Below are 14,468 nucleotides of genomic sequence, written 5' to 3'. Positions count from 1 at the left end.
TTTTTGTAGTATGAACTTTTCAAAGACCATAAACTCATCATAGATTTGTTGGATTGTAGGGGCATAAGTCCCCATTATTTTAACAAAATGGCTATCGAAAAAATTCGATTGGATTGATTTGATGTTTCAAATTGGGGAAAAGACGTTAGGTTGGGGGGGGGAGGAGTTAGATTACTTTTGACTCTCAAACAGGGAACTAGAAATTCCCAATTTACAATCGGCCCCCCTAAAATTAGCCCCCTTTAAAGTTTATACCACTATCGCTACCATACAAAACTTTACATATGCGTGGGGCATAGCTTACAACATTTGTCCCAAGGTTCTGTGGGGGGGGGCTGTGTTATCCGTGGAGCTTTTTCTATGATTTTTTGTCAATAATCCAGCAACACTTATGTTGAGCAATACTTATCTATTGACACGTTTTATATTATAACTTTTTTCGTTATGATTTTCAGGCTTTAATTCGTTCTATGTTAGTGAATTTTTTTTAATGTTCCTGTTTTTTTTTTTTGCTTTATAAAAAGTAGATGTTTAACAAGAGCTAAGAGCTCATATAGCGCTCGTGATGAGGCAAGAAGAGCTAGGAGCTCATATGGTATGAGCTCTAACACAATTCAAAGAATCAATAGATTGATTTAAAAGGAAAATCAGAGGCTTCTTGCCGGTTAAGATTTAAAATAAGAGCTCTGAGTCACGATGCCCTTCTAAATATCAGAATTCATTCAGATCTGATCACCCACTCGAAAGTTATAAATATCTCATTTCTTCTAATTTTTCCTCTCCCTTTAGCCCCCGCCTCCAGATGGTCAAATCTAGGAAAAGACTTTATCAAGTCAATTTCTGCAGTTCTCCCTGACACGCCAACCAGTTTTCATCGTCCTAGCACATCCAGAAGCACCAAACTCGCCAAATCACTGAGCCCCTACCCCCAACTCCCCCAAAAAGAGAGCGAATCCAGTACGGTTACGTCAATCACGTATCAAGGACATTTGTTTATCTATCCACCAAGCTTCTTCCCGATTCCTCCACTCCAAGTGTTTTCCAAGATTTCCCCCTCCAACTCCCCCAAATGTCAAAAGATTTGGTTGGGATTTGAAATAAGAGCTCTGAGACATGAATTCCTTCTAAATATCAAATTTCATTAATATCCGATCACCTTTTCGTAAGACAAAAATACCCCAATTTTCACGTTTTCCAAGAACTCCGGTTTCCCCCTCCAACTCCCCCCAATGTCACAGGATCTGGTCGGAATTTAAATAAGAACTTTAAAGCACAAGATCCTTCTAAATATCAAATTTCATTAAGATCTGGCCACCCTTTCGTAAGTTACAAATACCTTGTTTTTCCAAATTCCCCCCTCCAACTCCACCAAAGAGAGCGGATCCGGTCCGGTTATGTCAGTCACGTATCTTAGACAGATTTTTATTCTTCCCATCCAGTTTCATCCTGATCTCTCCGCTTTAAGTGTTTTCTAAGATTTCTGGTCCCCCCCCCCAACTGCCCCCCAATGGTCCTTCTAAATATGAAGCTTCATGAAGATCCGATCACTCCTTCGTAATTTAAAAATACGTCATTTTTTTAATTTTTCATAATTACCCCCCCCCCCCCCAATAGAGCGGATCGGTTCCAATTATGTAAATCATGTATCTAAGACTTCTGCTTATTTTTCCCACCAAGTTTCATCCCGATCTCTCCAATCTAAGCGTTTTCCATGATTTTAGGTTCCCTCACCCCAAACTCCCCCAATGTCACTAAATCCGGTCAGGCTTTAAAATAATAGCTTTGTGACACGATATCCTTCTAAATATCAAATTTCATTGAGATCCGATCACCCGTTCGTAAGTTAAAAATGCCTTTTTTTTCTAATTTTTCAGAATTAACCCCCCCCCAACACCCCTAAGAGAGCGGATCCGTTCCAGTTATGTCAATCATGTATCTGGGACTTGTGTTTATTTTTCCCACCAAGTTTCATCCCGATCCCTCCACCCTAAGTGTTTCCAAAATTTTAGATTTCCCCCTCCCAAATCCCCCCCAATGTCACCAGATCCGGTCGGGATTTAAACTAACAGCTCTGAGACACGATAAACTTCCAAATATCAAATTTCATTAAGATCCCATCACCCATTCGTAAGTTAAAAATACTTCAATTTTTCTATTTTTTCAAATTAACGGGCCCCCACTCCCCCCCCCCCGATGGTCAAATAGGGAAAACGACTATTTCTAATTTAATCTGGTCCGGTCCCTGATACGCCTGCCATATTTCATTGTCCTATCTTACCTGGAAGTGCCTAAACTAGCAAAACCAGTACCGACAGACAGACCGACAGAATTTGCGATTGCTATATGTCACTTGGTTAATACCAAGTGCCATAAAAATGGAAACAACTTCTAGCAGAATCAAATAAACTGATGAAAGTATTTTTTTGTATTAATTAGAAAAAAATTAAAAGTAAACTTGTTAATTTCAAAATCCTCTGCAAGTATGTGTTAAAATTATTAAATTTCTATGTACCGTTTTCTTAGACAAGTCGAAATAGAATCTGCACGAAAAAGCCAAATTTAGAAAACCCAGCAAAGAAAAAATGTTAAAAATAGCAATTTCAGATTATGTTGCTGGATCAGGGAAACAGATAAAACCAAAATGGATGCCTTTATGTGTCTGTTGTTGCCAGAAAAGCTATGACTCTTCTATGACTTTTAGTGGGTGTTTACCCCTTTTTTCGAAGACAAGTTAAATTTTCTTACCCTCGTAACATTTGATGGGTAAAACTAAACTTAATGAAAATTATATATTTGAAATCAGCATAAAAATTTGATTATTTTGATGTATCTATTGGTATCAAAATTCCGTTTCGGTTAAAAGGTTAGACAGTTGAGTCTAGCTTCTAGGAAGTTCAGATCATAAAAGACAATTTTCTGCTTATTTCAAATTCAACTTGCATCAATATAATAGACAGTTTAATCCCTAAATTTAATAAATAAAAAACAAGTTTTTTAACTGAAAATTCAGGACCAACATTAAAACTTAAAACAAACACAAATCATTCTGTACATGAAAGGAACTGTCCCCTCCTCTATGCCCCAATCTTTAAACTAAAGTGTTTTGTTGTTTTAAAAAGTAGATTTGTGACAAAGAGTCAAACTTAAGCGTAAAGAGCGGGGCATTAAGGAGTGGACAGTCCATTTCATATACGGAATAATATTTGTCCGTTTTAATTTCGCTCCAAACTCTGAGTTAACAAAAACTTCTTTTTTTTTATTTAATTTCTGAGCTTTTTTTAATTAATATAGGTTTGGTTTTGGCTCAACGTACATGAATAATTAAAATAAAAGCTGCAAATTAATTTTACTCTTTTGGTTAAATGAAATCGTTTTTATTGATGAATCATTTTATTGTTAAATGAAATGATCGTTTTTATTAGTAAGAAATATACGTATCTTATTAACTTACGTAACGAACTTCTATATTTGTACGTTTTTACTACGTATATGCAGAGGTTCGCCCCCTCGTCAGTACCTCGCTCCCTACACTAAAGTTTTATTTTGTTCTAATTCTTTAAGAATGACCCCTGAATCACAAAATCCATTTCATTAGAATAAATAGCTCTTTCAAAACTGCTAAAAAATATTTTAGCGTTAAGAGCGAGGTATTGAGAAGGAGACAAAACACTTCATATACGTAAAAAAATTCGTTCTAAGTTTTAATACTGATCTTTACTTTCAGTTGAAAAAAGTTTTTTTTCTATTTAATTTCTAAATGTTCTTAAATTATTGCAGATTTTGATTTTGGCTCACCATGCATGAATAATTAAAACGAAATTTGCATATTAATTTTGCTTTTTTTGGCTAAATGGCTTTCTCAGAGTTTTGATTGGAAGCTTTTGAGAAAAAGGGGCAAGGGAGGGGGATTAGTTGCCCTCCAATTTTTGTTTACTTAAGAAGTCCACAAGGACATATAATTTTATTTTAAGAACGTTTATTAGTAATAAACGTTTTTCTTATTTAATTTCTAATTGTTTATTTAATAATACTGGAAGATCCAGCCCCCTCCCCTTTCATGTAATTATTTCCCCTATGATAAATACCTCCATGGAAAGATCCTCACCACATGTAACCCCCTCCCAACCACCAGAAAAAATCCCCCTGAAAACGTCTGTATACTTCCCAATAACCTATACTATATGTAAACAATGGGCAAAGTTCATAGCTTGAAGCCCTTTCCCCAGGGACGGATTAAGTCGTCATCAAAGGGAGGATTAAGTCGTCATCAAAGACAGAATTATTAGATATTTTGACTATGCAGAAAAAATGGCTCTCTTGAAATTTTGATCCTATGACTTTGGGAAAAACAAATTAGTGTGGGAGGCAGCCTAGTTGCCCTCCAATTTTTTGGTCACTGAAAAAGGGTACTAGAACTTTAATTTCCGTTAGAATGAGCCCTTTCACGACATTCTAAGACCACTGGGTCAATACAGTCACCCTTGGAAAAAAAAACGTGTACGGAAAACAAATAAACATACATCCATGATCTTTCTTCTAGCAAAAACAAAATCCCACATTATTGCAGATAGAAGCTTGAAACTTCTACAGTATGGTTTTCAATACTCTGAATCTGATGGTGTGATTTTCATTAAGATTCTATGATTTTTAGGGGGTGAATCCCTCTTTTTTTGAAAAAAGTAAATTTTCTCAGGCTTGTAACTTTTGATGTGTGAGACTAAATTTGAGGAAACTTAAAAATTTTAAAGAAATATGTATATTATAAATGTAAGATGTATAATTTATACAGAGATAAGAGCAACATTAAAGCTTAAAACCAGCAGAAATTATTACGAATTTGAAAGAGGTTATCTCCTCCTCAACACCTCGCTCTTCACACTAAAGTTCTTAGTACTTTTCAAAAAAGCTTTTTATTGTTCCAATTAAACAAACATAGTGTCTCAGAAGTCTTCCTCAACGAATTGGGACAAAATTAAAGCTTTAGTGTAAAGAGCAAGGTGTTGAAGAGGAGGCAGAACCCTTCATTTACGTAATAGTTTCTGCTCGTTTTAAGTTTTAATTTTGCTCCTTACTTCCAATTGAAAAAACTTTTTTTCTAATTTAATTTCTAATCGTTTTTTAAATAATCCCAGGAAATCTGGCCCCACCTCTTTGGAAAAATAACCTCCCAATGGGTATATCCTCTAGACAATTTCATGCTGGTGAACATTTAGCCAGGCAATTATTCTTAAAATCGCCATGCGTAAAATTGACACAGAACAGAGGAAGTAAGAAATATAAAAACAATTTGTATAGGAATTCGGGCAAATTCCCCCACTGTATAATTTTCTTTAATGAGTTCATCCCTTGACAACCACCCATACTATGGAAAAGCTCCCTGGTGGAAAAAACTCTAGTAGAAAATTCGTCTTTCAACCTTAAAATGTAAGCATGCCTCCCAATAGCAAATACTATGTACAAACAATGGGCAATTTTTACAACTTAAAGACCTTTCAAATGGGGCTGTGGGAAGGCCATGATACATTCAAAGGCTATTAGATGAATGTAACATTCATGTTACATTCATATTTATAGGGGCTTTCAACTATGATGAAAAAAAAATGGATATCAAGAAATTTTTATTAGACGATTTTAGGGAAAAAAGTGGTGGGGAGGGAGCCTAATTGCCCTCCAATATTTTTGGTCACTTATAAATGACACTAGAAACGTTTAATTTCTGTTTAAACAAGCCCTTTCACGAAATTCTAGGACCACTGGGTCAAAAAAGATTACCGCAGAAAAAAAAATAAAATAAACAAGTATCCATGATCTTTCTTCTGACAAACAATATTAAATTTCATACTTTTACAGATAGAAACTTGAAACCTCAACATAGGGGTTCTCTGATACGCTAAATCTAATGGTAAGATTTTCAAAAGGATTTTATGACTTTTAGGTGGCGTTTCACCAATTTTTCAAAAATTTGGAAAATTTTCTCAGGCTTAAAGCCTTTGATGGGTAAGACTAAACTTATATATTTGAAATCAGCATATACATTAGATCTTTTTGATGCATCTATTGGTATCAAAATTCGGTGTTTCAGGGTTTTGGTTACTATTGAGCTGGGTCACTCCTTATTTACAGATCAGTACCACAAACTATTTTAAATGAAACCAAACCTAACCACTTTCAAGTGAAAATTTAAAAATGATCATGAGAGACTACAAAAACGATTTGGCTAACACCTGCACATTGTAATAGGATAAAAAAAAAGTTCCATCTTAAGATTACGTCCCTTTGTCCTATTTTTATCCAATAAAATATTATCCAATACATTTCAATCAACAAAAATACAATAATTTCTGATCGTTTTTTAAATAATCCCAGGAAATCTGGCCCCACCTCTTTGGAAAAATAACCTCCGAATGGGTATATCCTCTAGACAATTCAATGCTGGTGAACATTTACCCAGGCAATTATCCTTAAAAATCGCCATGCGTAAAATATAAGAAATATAAAAACAATTTGTATAGGAATTCTGGCAATTTTCCCCACTGTATAATTTTCTTTAATAAGTTCATCCCTTGAAAACCACCCACCCTATGGAAAAGCTCCCTGGTGAAAAAACTCTAGTAGAAAATTCGTCTATCTACCTTAAAATTTAAGCATGCCTCCTAATGGCAAATACTATGTGCAAACAATGGACAATTTTTATAACTTAAAGACCTTTCATATGGGGCTGTGGGAAGGTCAAGTTACATTCAAAGGCATATTTATAGGGGCTTTCAACTATGATGAAAAAAATAGATATCTAGAAATTTTTATCAGACGACTTTAGGGGGAAAAGTTGTGGGGAGGGAGCCTAATTGCCCTCCAATCTTTTTGGTCACTTATAAATGGCACTATAAACTTTTAATTTCCGTTTGAACAAGCCCTTTCACGAAATTCTAGGACCACTGGGTCAAAAAAGATTACCGCAGAAAAAAAGTTAAAATAAACAAGTATCCATGGTCTTTCTACTGACAAAAAATATTAAATTTCACACTTTTGCAGATAGAAACTTGAAACCTCAACATAGGGGTTCTCTGATACGCTAAATCTGATGGTAAGATTTTCAAAAACATTTTATGACTTTTAGGTGGCGTTTTACCAATTTTTCAAAAATTTGGAAAATTTTCTCAGGCTTAAAGCCTTTGATGGGTAAGACTAAACTTACAATGTTTAAAATACAATGTTTCCAATGTACCTTTATTGTTAGAAAATTTGGATTCCAGGGTGTTGTATTCAAATATACATGTCCTGATATGCTAGGTAAATTGAGCAAAGGAACATCTTCACGTTTTGGTGACAAAAGATGGTTTGCAAAATGAAGGAGCTTCTTGCTGTCACCTGGTAAAGCATCTTCAACTTCTAAAACAAAATTTAAACTAAACAGACCTGTGTAAAAATGCAAATAAACAAGAAATTATATGTATACATAAAATCACACTTCTATGCTGTTTTTCATAAATCGTTTTTAAAAATCTACTTTTTATAAAGCAAAAGAAAACACTGATATTAAATATAATTCAAAAAAATAGAACAAATTAGAACCTGAAATTCATAAAATAAATTTAACTGCATAGAACAACTTGTTGGACAAGTATTACTGGGTTAAATTGACCAAAAATCATATGACAAAAACTCCTGGAATGACACACCCCCTCCTAGAACCTGGGAACAAGTGTTTTAAGTCATCTCCCTGGGGCATATTAGGTTTTTATGGACATGTTGGTGGCAAAAATTTCAGAGGGGGCTCATTTGATTGTAAATCAGAATTTCTAGTTCTGTTTTTGAGAGTCAAAAGTAATCTGATGGTAACTAGCCTCCTCCCCTCCCCAAACCAACTGTCTTTTCCCCAAATGTGGCCAATCAAATTTCTGAGATTTTATTTTGTTCAAAATTGACCAAAGATCATATAGTAAAAACTCTGGGGTTTACATGGCCCCCGAAACCCAGGGGCACACAAGGTTTTTATGAGATGAATGATTGTGTAAATTTGTTGAGGGTTCATTCTATTGGAAATTATAATTTCTAGTTCCTTTTTTGAGAATTGAAAGGGATGAAAATGTAACTAGCCATCCTGCCTTCTCTACCTAAATCCATCCAATTGAGTTTTTGAGATAGCCGTTTTGCCAAAATAAGTCAAAAGATTGGTTAACAAAAACTCTAGGGTCAACACAAAACCCCCAAACCCTGGGGCAAGTGTTGTATGTTATGTCCTGGGGAAATGTAAGGTTCTTATGTGACATTTTTGAAAATATTTCAAAGATCAGATTAGCCAATCCCCCACCACCAATCAAAAAACTTATAAACAATATTTATTCCAAAACTCAAGCAAGCAGAATCCTGGCCTTTGGTGCATGGCCACCCCCACCCACATCTCCCCTGTACAACCTACCGTTTTTAACGAAAGAATCCTCAGAAACTGTGAGGGGATCAACCATTTTCAGAATTTGTGGCAAGGACATGAAAGATATTTGAATGGAGTTAATGCAGATTATGAGAAGTATAGTACTATCATCAAAACTTGGATACAGCACTAATTTTAGCCAGGATAGTCCTAAAGTACAAAAGATATTAGGATTGATGACTAATAATGACTTTTAACCACAGAAGAGCAGACTTTAGCTTAACACAGTTAAGAACAGACTTGACTCCTTCAGCAGTCTAAGGCATTACAAATTTAATTTTTTTTTAAGGGTGCTAAAATTCAAAAACTGACTTTTTGATGTAACTAAATTTAGTGTAAGTGTGGATTTTAAGTTACAATAGAATTCCATGGTAAAAAAGCAAAATATAGTTATCAGCTTATTCTGTTGGTAAATTTTACAATGAGAAAACTTGGAAAATTAGGTTTAATTCATGAAATGAAAGCTTTTTCATGGTTTTAATGCTTTAAACATTACAAAGTATAGGCCTATTATGTTCATCTCACTACATTTTTCCAGGAGGGCATATCTGGTTGTTCTTACCTTTAAGACTTAAAGCATCCTAGGCATCCACCTACTTGTTATTCAGAGACAATTTCTAATCCTAGAGCAAACCTGCTGGATGACTAAGAGTAGTTCTTTGCCAAGAAACTCTGCAGCATCCTCAGGACCCTAATAAATATCTTGTAGGATACAATCTATAATAAATCTTCTTTTTGGAGCTAGTATACTGAAGGCTATTGCATAAAATGGACAAAAACTATGAAAGCCACAAAGATGTTTCCAGCAAAAGACCTAGATCTTGCAAAACTCAATCCTAAACCTACAGGCTAGGACTCAGGTTGAAAGGCTATAAAGTCACTCATTGCACCACCTTTAAGACCAAGAAGCTTATGTAGAACAAAAGATGACAACTGTTTTACTTGCTTTTTCATGATGTGTTTTGTGAGTGCCAAACCAACATGTTTGACTTTTTAATTGAAGTATTATGGTTGCGATTTCTTATTCTGTATTTGATCTGTATATTTTCATTGAAGTTATAAAGTTGACTTCTGAGTTTTGTTAGCATTTAAATCATATTATCACTTTGTCCCTCTTGTATTACTTCTTTCTCTACTAGATCACCAGCTAGTTACATATATATGCTTCTTACAAGAAACTGAACTAATATGCTAAGCTTCTTTGGGCTAAAAGACTGAACTGTGATCTCAAGCCTCATATTTGGGATGGATATTATGCTAATTATAGAAAAAAACAGTTGGTCAAAATAACCAGCCAGTCAGTAAACCTCCCCCTCCCCCTAAAAATTGTGGCTAGTAACAGACCTGCAAGCCAGAGAGTATTTCTTTGGTTTTTGAAAAAGAAGGGAAACACCCTCAAAAATTAAAGAAATCTCAATGAAGATTGCAAACCCAGATTCAGATTCTCAGAGAACTCTATTTTGTCTCAATATAAAATTACCTCTGAACTCTAGTATTTTGATTTTTTTTTTTTTGCAGAAGAAGAATCATGGATATATGTTTATTTGTTTTTCCCCCATGGACGATTGTATGAAACCAATAGTTCTAGAACATTAGAAGAGTACTCATTTGAATGAAAATTAAAAGTTCTAGCACCATTTCCAAGTGACCAAAAAGATTAGAGGGATGTTAGACCATGCTATCCCCAATGACATCAAATGAAGATTTGAGATAGTTATTTGATTTGCCATAGTTGACAGGTCCAATAACTATGTCTCTGATCTCTTGGGTTCCCTGTGATCCTCCATGGTCCCTTTGGCAGGAACCAAAATAATCCATGGGGAAAAGACTGTAAGTTATTCAATTTGGCCATTGTTTACAAATAGTATTTGTTATTTAGAAATATAGAGAATTTTTTGGCATGAATTTTTCATGAGGATGAAAGTTTCCAGGGGGAATTGTCCAAGACAAGTTTTAAAAATAAAAGTGGTGAGATTCCTGTCATAATATAAAAATTGGCCAGAAATTAGAGTTATACCACAAGTTTTAAGGAGCATTAAAGCCTTAACCTAACACTAATTATTTCATTTATGAGGGGGGCTAACTTTTCCTCATACCTTGAACTCTATGCTAAAGTAAGACTTTTTCTTGCCATTTTTAAGTACCTGTCTTGAAATACAAGAGCTGTTGAATTTGAACAATAAGTTCAAGAGATCTTAAGCCATAAGAAAGATGATCAAGGGTGGAGGAGGGGCAGTCCAACTTCTCTACATAATTGATTCTGTCTGTTTGAAATTTTGATGTTATGGCTTACTTTCAGTTGAAAAAACATTTGTTTTATTTAATAAGAATAGAGTATCCAGCATCAATGTTAACATCATCAAGATCCTCTATATCTGAGAAGTCTTCATTTTCACATAAATTTTTTTGGATCCTAAACATCAAGATCTGATTGGCTCACTTATTTCTAATAATTTTAAACTCAACAAAAGTGCATTTAACATAAAATTAATTTTAAATAAGTTAAATTAAAATATTCAGATATACAAAATCTAATGTAGGTCTACATGTGTCTTTCTCCCCTATATGCACTACTACAGGCCAACTGTTTATCTGATAGTAAAGAAACTGAAGTTGTTGGGTCTTACTTTTGCAAAGATTTTAGGTAGCCTATAGCCTAACTTAGGTACAAGCCTTTACCTTTTTGGTTTTTTATCTTTACAGTTCAGTTGAGTTTGACTTTTATTGGACAACACCTAAGTATAGCAAACAGTATACATTATAAAACTTATTTAGGCCTAATAGTTTCACAAAATTGCTTAACACAAATGTTTATAAAATAGAACAGATTCAAATTTACTTTTGGTGTTATTTTCTTAATTGTTTATTGAAAACTGTAGGAATTTTTTTCCATCCAACAAGCTCCTGATGACCTGTGAGTGAACTAAAATTATTCACAGATAGTACAGCAATAATCATAAGTTTCTGGTAGGCCTAATAGCCTACATATTTCTCAGCTTAAAAATACCTTTCTATGTGTCATTGAGGATTTAAATGCATTTCTGAGAATTTCATCTGGTAAAATTCTAGTTAATTGACTTCTTGCTATCTCAGAAAGGCTTTAGGTTAGGAAAAATGAAACTTTCAGGGATGAATCTACAGACTAAAGTATGTCCAGGATGGTATTTTGAAGTAACTACCTCCACTCCTTCTCCCTCTAGAGGGCCCTGACCTTTGATGACCTGCTCAATTCCATTTTATAAGGTTTTAAAGATGTGCAAATACATTTCCTAAATTTTGAAAAAAAACATTGATATGGATCAAAATCCTACTCAAATAACAGGAATTGCATTTTCAGAACTAAAGGCAGAGAAAAAGTAGGCCTAACTTGTAACTGAAAATTAAGGTAAAAGGTACAGACCTGTCATGTAGGCAAATTTCAGGGCCCTCTAGAGGGAGAAGGAGTAGAGGTGGGTAATTTAAAATACTATCCAGGGACTTAAATAGCCTGTAGACCCATCCTTGAAAGTTTCATTTTCCTAGCCTAAACCATTTCTGAGATAGCAAGAAGTCAATTAATTAGAATTTTACCTTTCATCTAGCCTACCTGACAGCTAATCCTAGTTTCTTAGACAGACAAATGCCCCTTAGATAGAATTTTGCCAGTTGAAAAGAAAGTAATTAAGTCTTTAGTAATTTCATAAGAAATATTAGCCTAGTGTTGTTTTCATCTGTCTTTATTTGGTGGTAAGAACTAAGTGAAGATGGAAAAAGGCAAGAAATATTGTACCCCTACAAAACTGTAGTTTTGTAATAAACCTACAGTTTAGTTCAGGGACATCTGACCTTGGATGCAAAGGAGCTAAAATACAACTGTAACTGGTAATTTTTATGTTTAAAAAGACAAATCCAATAGTAGGCTATGGTCTTTGTTTCTTTCTAGGCTATACTATAAATTCACTGATGGGCCTAGGCCTATATCATGGGTTTAATTTCCAATATACTTGCATCCAATTAAGTAGACAAAAAAATCAAATGCTGCTCAAAGGATATACACCACAAAATTCAATTCAATGGGTTTGACTGCCCCTTTGTAATAGACACCTTGGGAACCAAGCGACTGGATTATATTACATTCATTCACGAAGATCATTGAGGACAAGTGACGTCAATGCTACATATTTTTTAAATGGATAAACATGTGAAATCGTTAAGTCTAGAGAAAAGACAAGGAAACTGTAAATAATGGAAATAATCTTAGCTTTTCAGTGACCTGTAAGTAATCTTATGGATATTCCTTGGTATCTAAAGGGTTTTTGGTGTTTTAGGCCTGTCTTGCATAGGCTAAGCTTCATAAGGAGTCAGAAAAAAGTTTTTTTGTTATTAAAAAGGTTGGTTCTTAGGGAGGCAGCTATCACTTTGGTGAGTTTTTCAAATGTTACTATATCAAACAGGCCTAGTTTCTAAACTATCCTGTAATTTTTAGTTGAAAAAAATTTAGAATGATTAGGCCAATACCTATAGCCTTTTATATAGTCTATATTTGTTGAGATTGCTATTTAAACTGGATTTTTAATGTAAAGCAGGGGTAAAATTTTACTTTAGCTACTTTTGGCTATCTTTGAAAGAGGTTAGGCTAGGAAAATGACACTTTCAGGGATGTGTATACAGGCTAAAGTATGTCCCAGGAAGGTATTTTGAAGTACCTACTTCTACTTCTTTTCCCTCTAGAGAGTCCTGAAATTTTTGGGTGCCTTATTTTTGGTTATCAGTTTCTTTTTCTCTGGCCTTAGTTCTTAATTATCCTGGCCTTAGACAACTCTTGTTGATTGAGCAGAACTTTAAGCCATAACACTGTTTTTTCTAATTTTAGAAATAATCTTTTATGCCACCTCATTATAGGTTAAATATATGGCTTATATTATTTATTCTCCATGAATTTTTGTTTATTTGATTTCATTGATGTCAGTTGCTTTCTGTTAAAAATACATTTATTTTTATTAATTTTTTTTACATCAAGCTTCTTCTTTTGTGAAAAAAATGTGAACTGTTTTTCTTTTTACATGCTGTATAAAATGTAAAGGAATACCTGGCTCTTCATTTCACAGATTCAACTAAAAGTATTTGAGGCATCTTACATCAAAATTCATCTGATACATTTTAATGGTTTTTTTAGATGACATAGGACACCATTAAAGTTTTGCATTTGCTTTGCTAAAATTTGTCTTAAAAAGTGCCAAGTTTGGAGAGTTATGTTAATATTCTTCTTGCTGATGAGTGTAATTGTTTTTAAAATTCCTTCTGTTTAAAGCATTTTAGAGAGATTCTGAGCCAACCATGGGTATATTGTTGTCACAAATGATTTTTCTTTAATGGGCTTGTTTAAAACAAATAGAACATGTAATTTCTCTATTTTTATTATTTCAAGACTAGAATATCACAAAACTAAGCATTCATATTGCTGATTGTACCTTAAGTAAATACAATCCCTGATGGAGTTTTGTTGATACCTGTTTAAAAATTTATTAAAATTTATTTAAGACAAAATTAATTTGTCTTAATAAAATACATATTGTTTGTGGGACAGCAATGAAAAATGGGAGCAACTATGACTTGAGTTGTTTTTTTTTTTTCAATATTTTCTTTTTCCAGTTTTTTTTTTGTTCTCTGGTGACATTTGTGTTCCTTCCTAAGTGGCTGGCACTCTAGGTTGAGAATCCTTTATCCAAAGGGCACAGGTTTAATTCCTGGTATTAGCAGTTTATTTGGTTTGGGACAAAGGTCAGTGATGTAACTCTGTAGGTTCAGCCAGAATTGGCCCAAACTTAACAGGTTACCTAGAGAAATCTGGGGTCAGTAAGCAGGATGTGCATGCAAAAGCATAAGATGACTGGCCCCTAGCTTCCTATTGCACTTCCTGGCTAAAGGATCACCTGGTCCTTTACTGGGCTTCTGACTTAGCCATAGAAGCTTTCTTTTAAACCCATTAAATATAAGTACAAAGGAAGAAATGCCAGTAAGGTGGTCCTTCCTTTTCAATGAGTTTTTGGTGTACAAA

The 14,468-nt window shown here is 34.1% G+C and overlaps 1 protein-coding gene across 1 annotated transcript in view; it reads right to left on the bottom strand.

Annotated features, from left to right (window-relative positions):
- The window catches only part of LOC136027928 (zinc finger protein 271-like), a 181,185-nt gene that overhangs the window by 126,078 nt on the left and 40,639 nt on the right, over nucleotides 1-14,468 (bottom strand). Inside the window, 1 exon segment of the mRNA XM_065705382.1 lies at nucleotides 7,226-7,389. Within this exon segment, the coding sequence (XP_065561454.1) occupies nucleotides 7,226-7,389 (164 nt within the window).

The sequence above is a fragment of the Artemia franciscana genome, chromosome 6 (assembly GCF_032884065.1).
Source record: "Artemia franciscana chromosome 6, ASM3288406v1, whole genome shotgun sequence".
In the NCBI taxonomy this organism is placed as follows: Eukaryota; Metazoa; Arthropoda; class Branchiopoda; order Anostraca; family Artemiidae; genus Artemia; species Artemia franciscana.
This window is presented reverse-complemented; position numbering and strand designations above follow the sequence as displayed.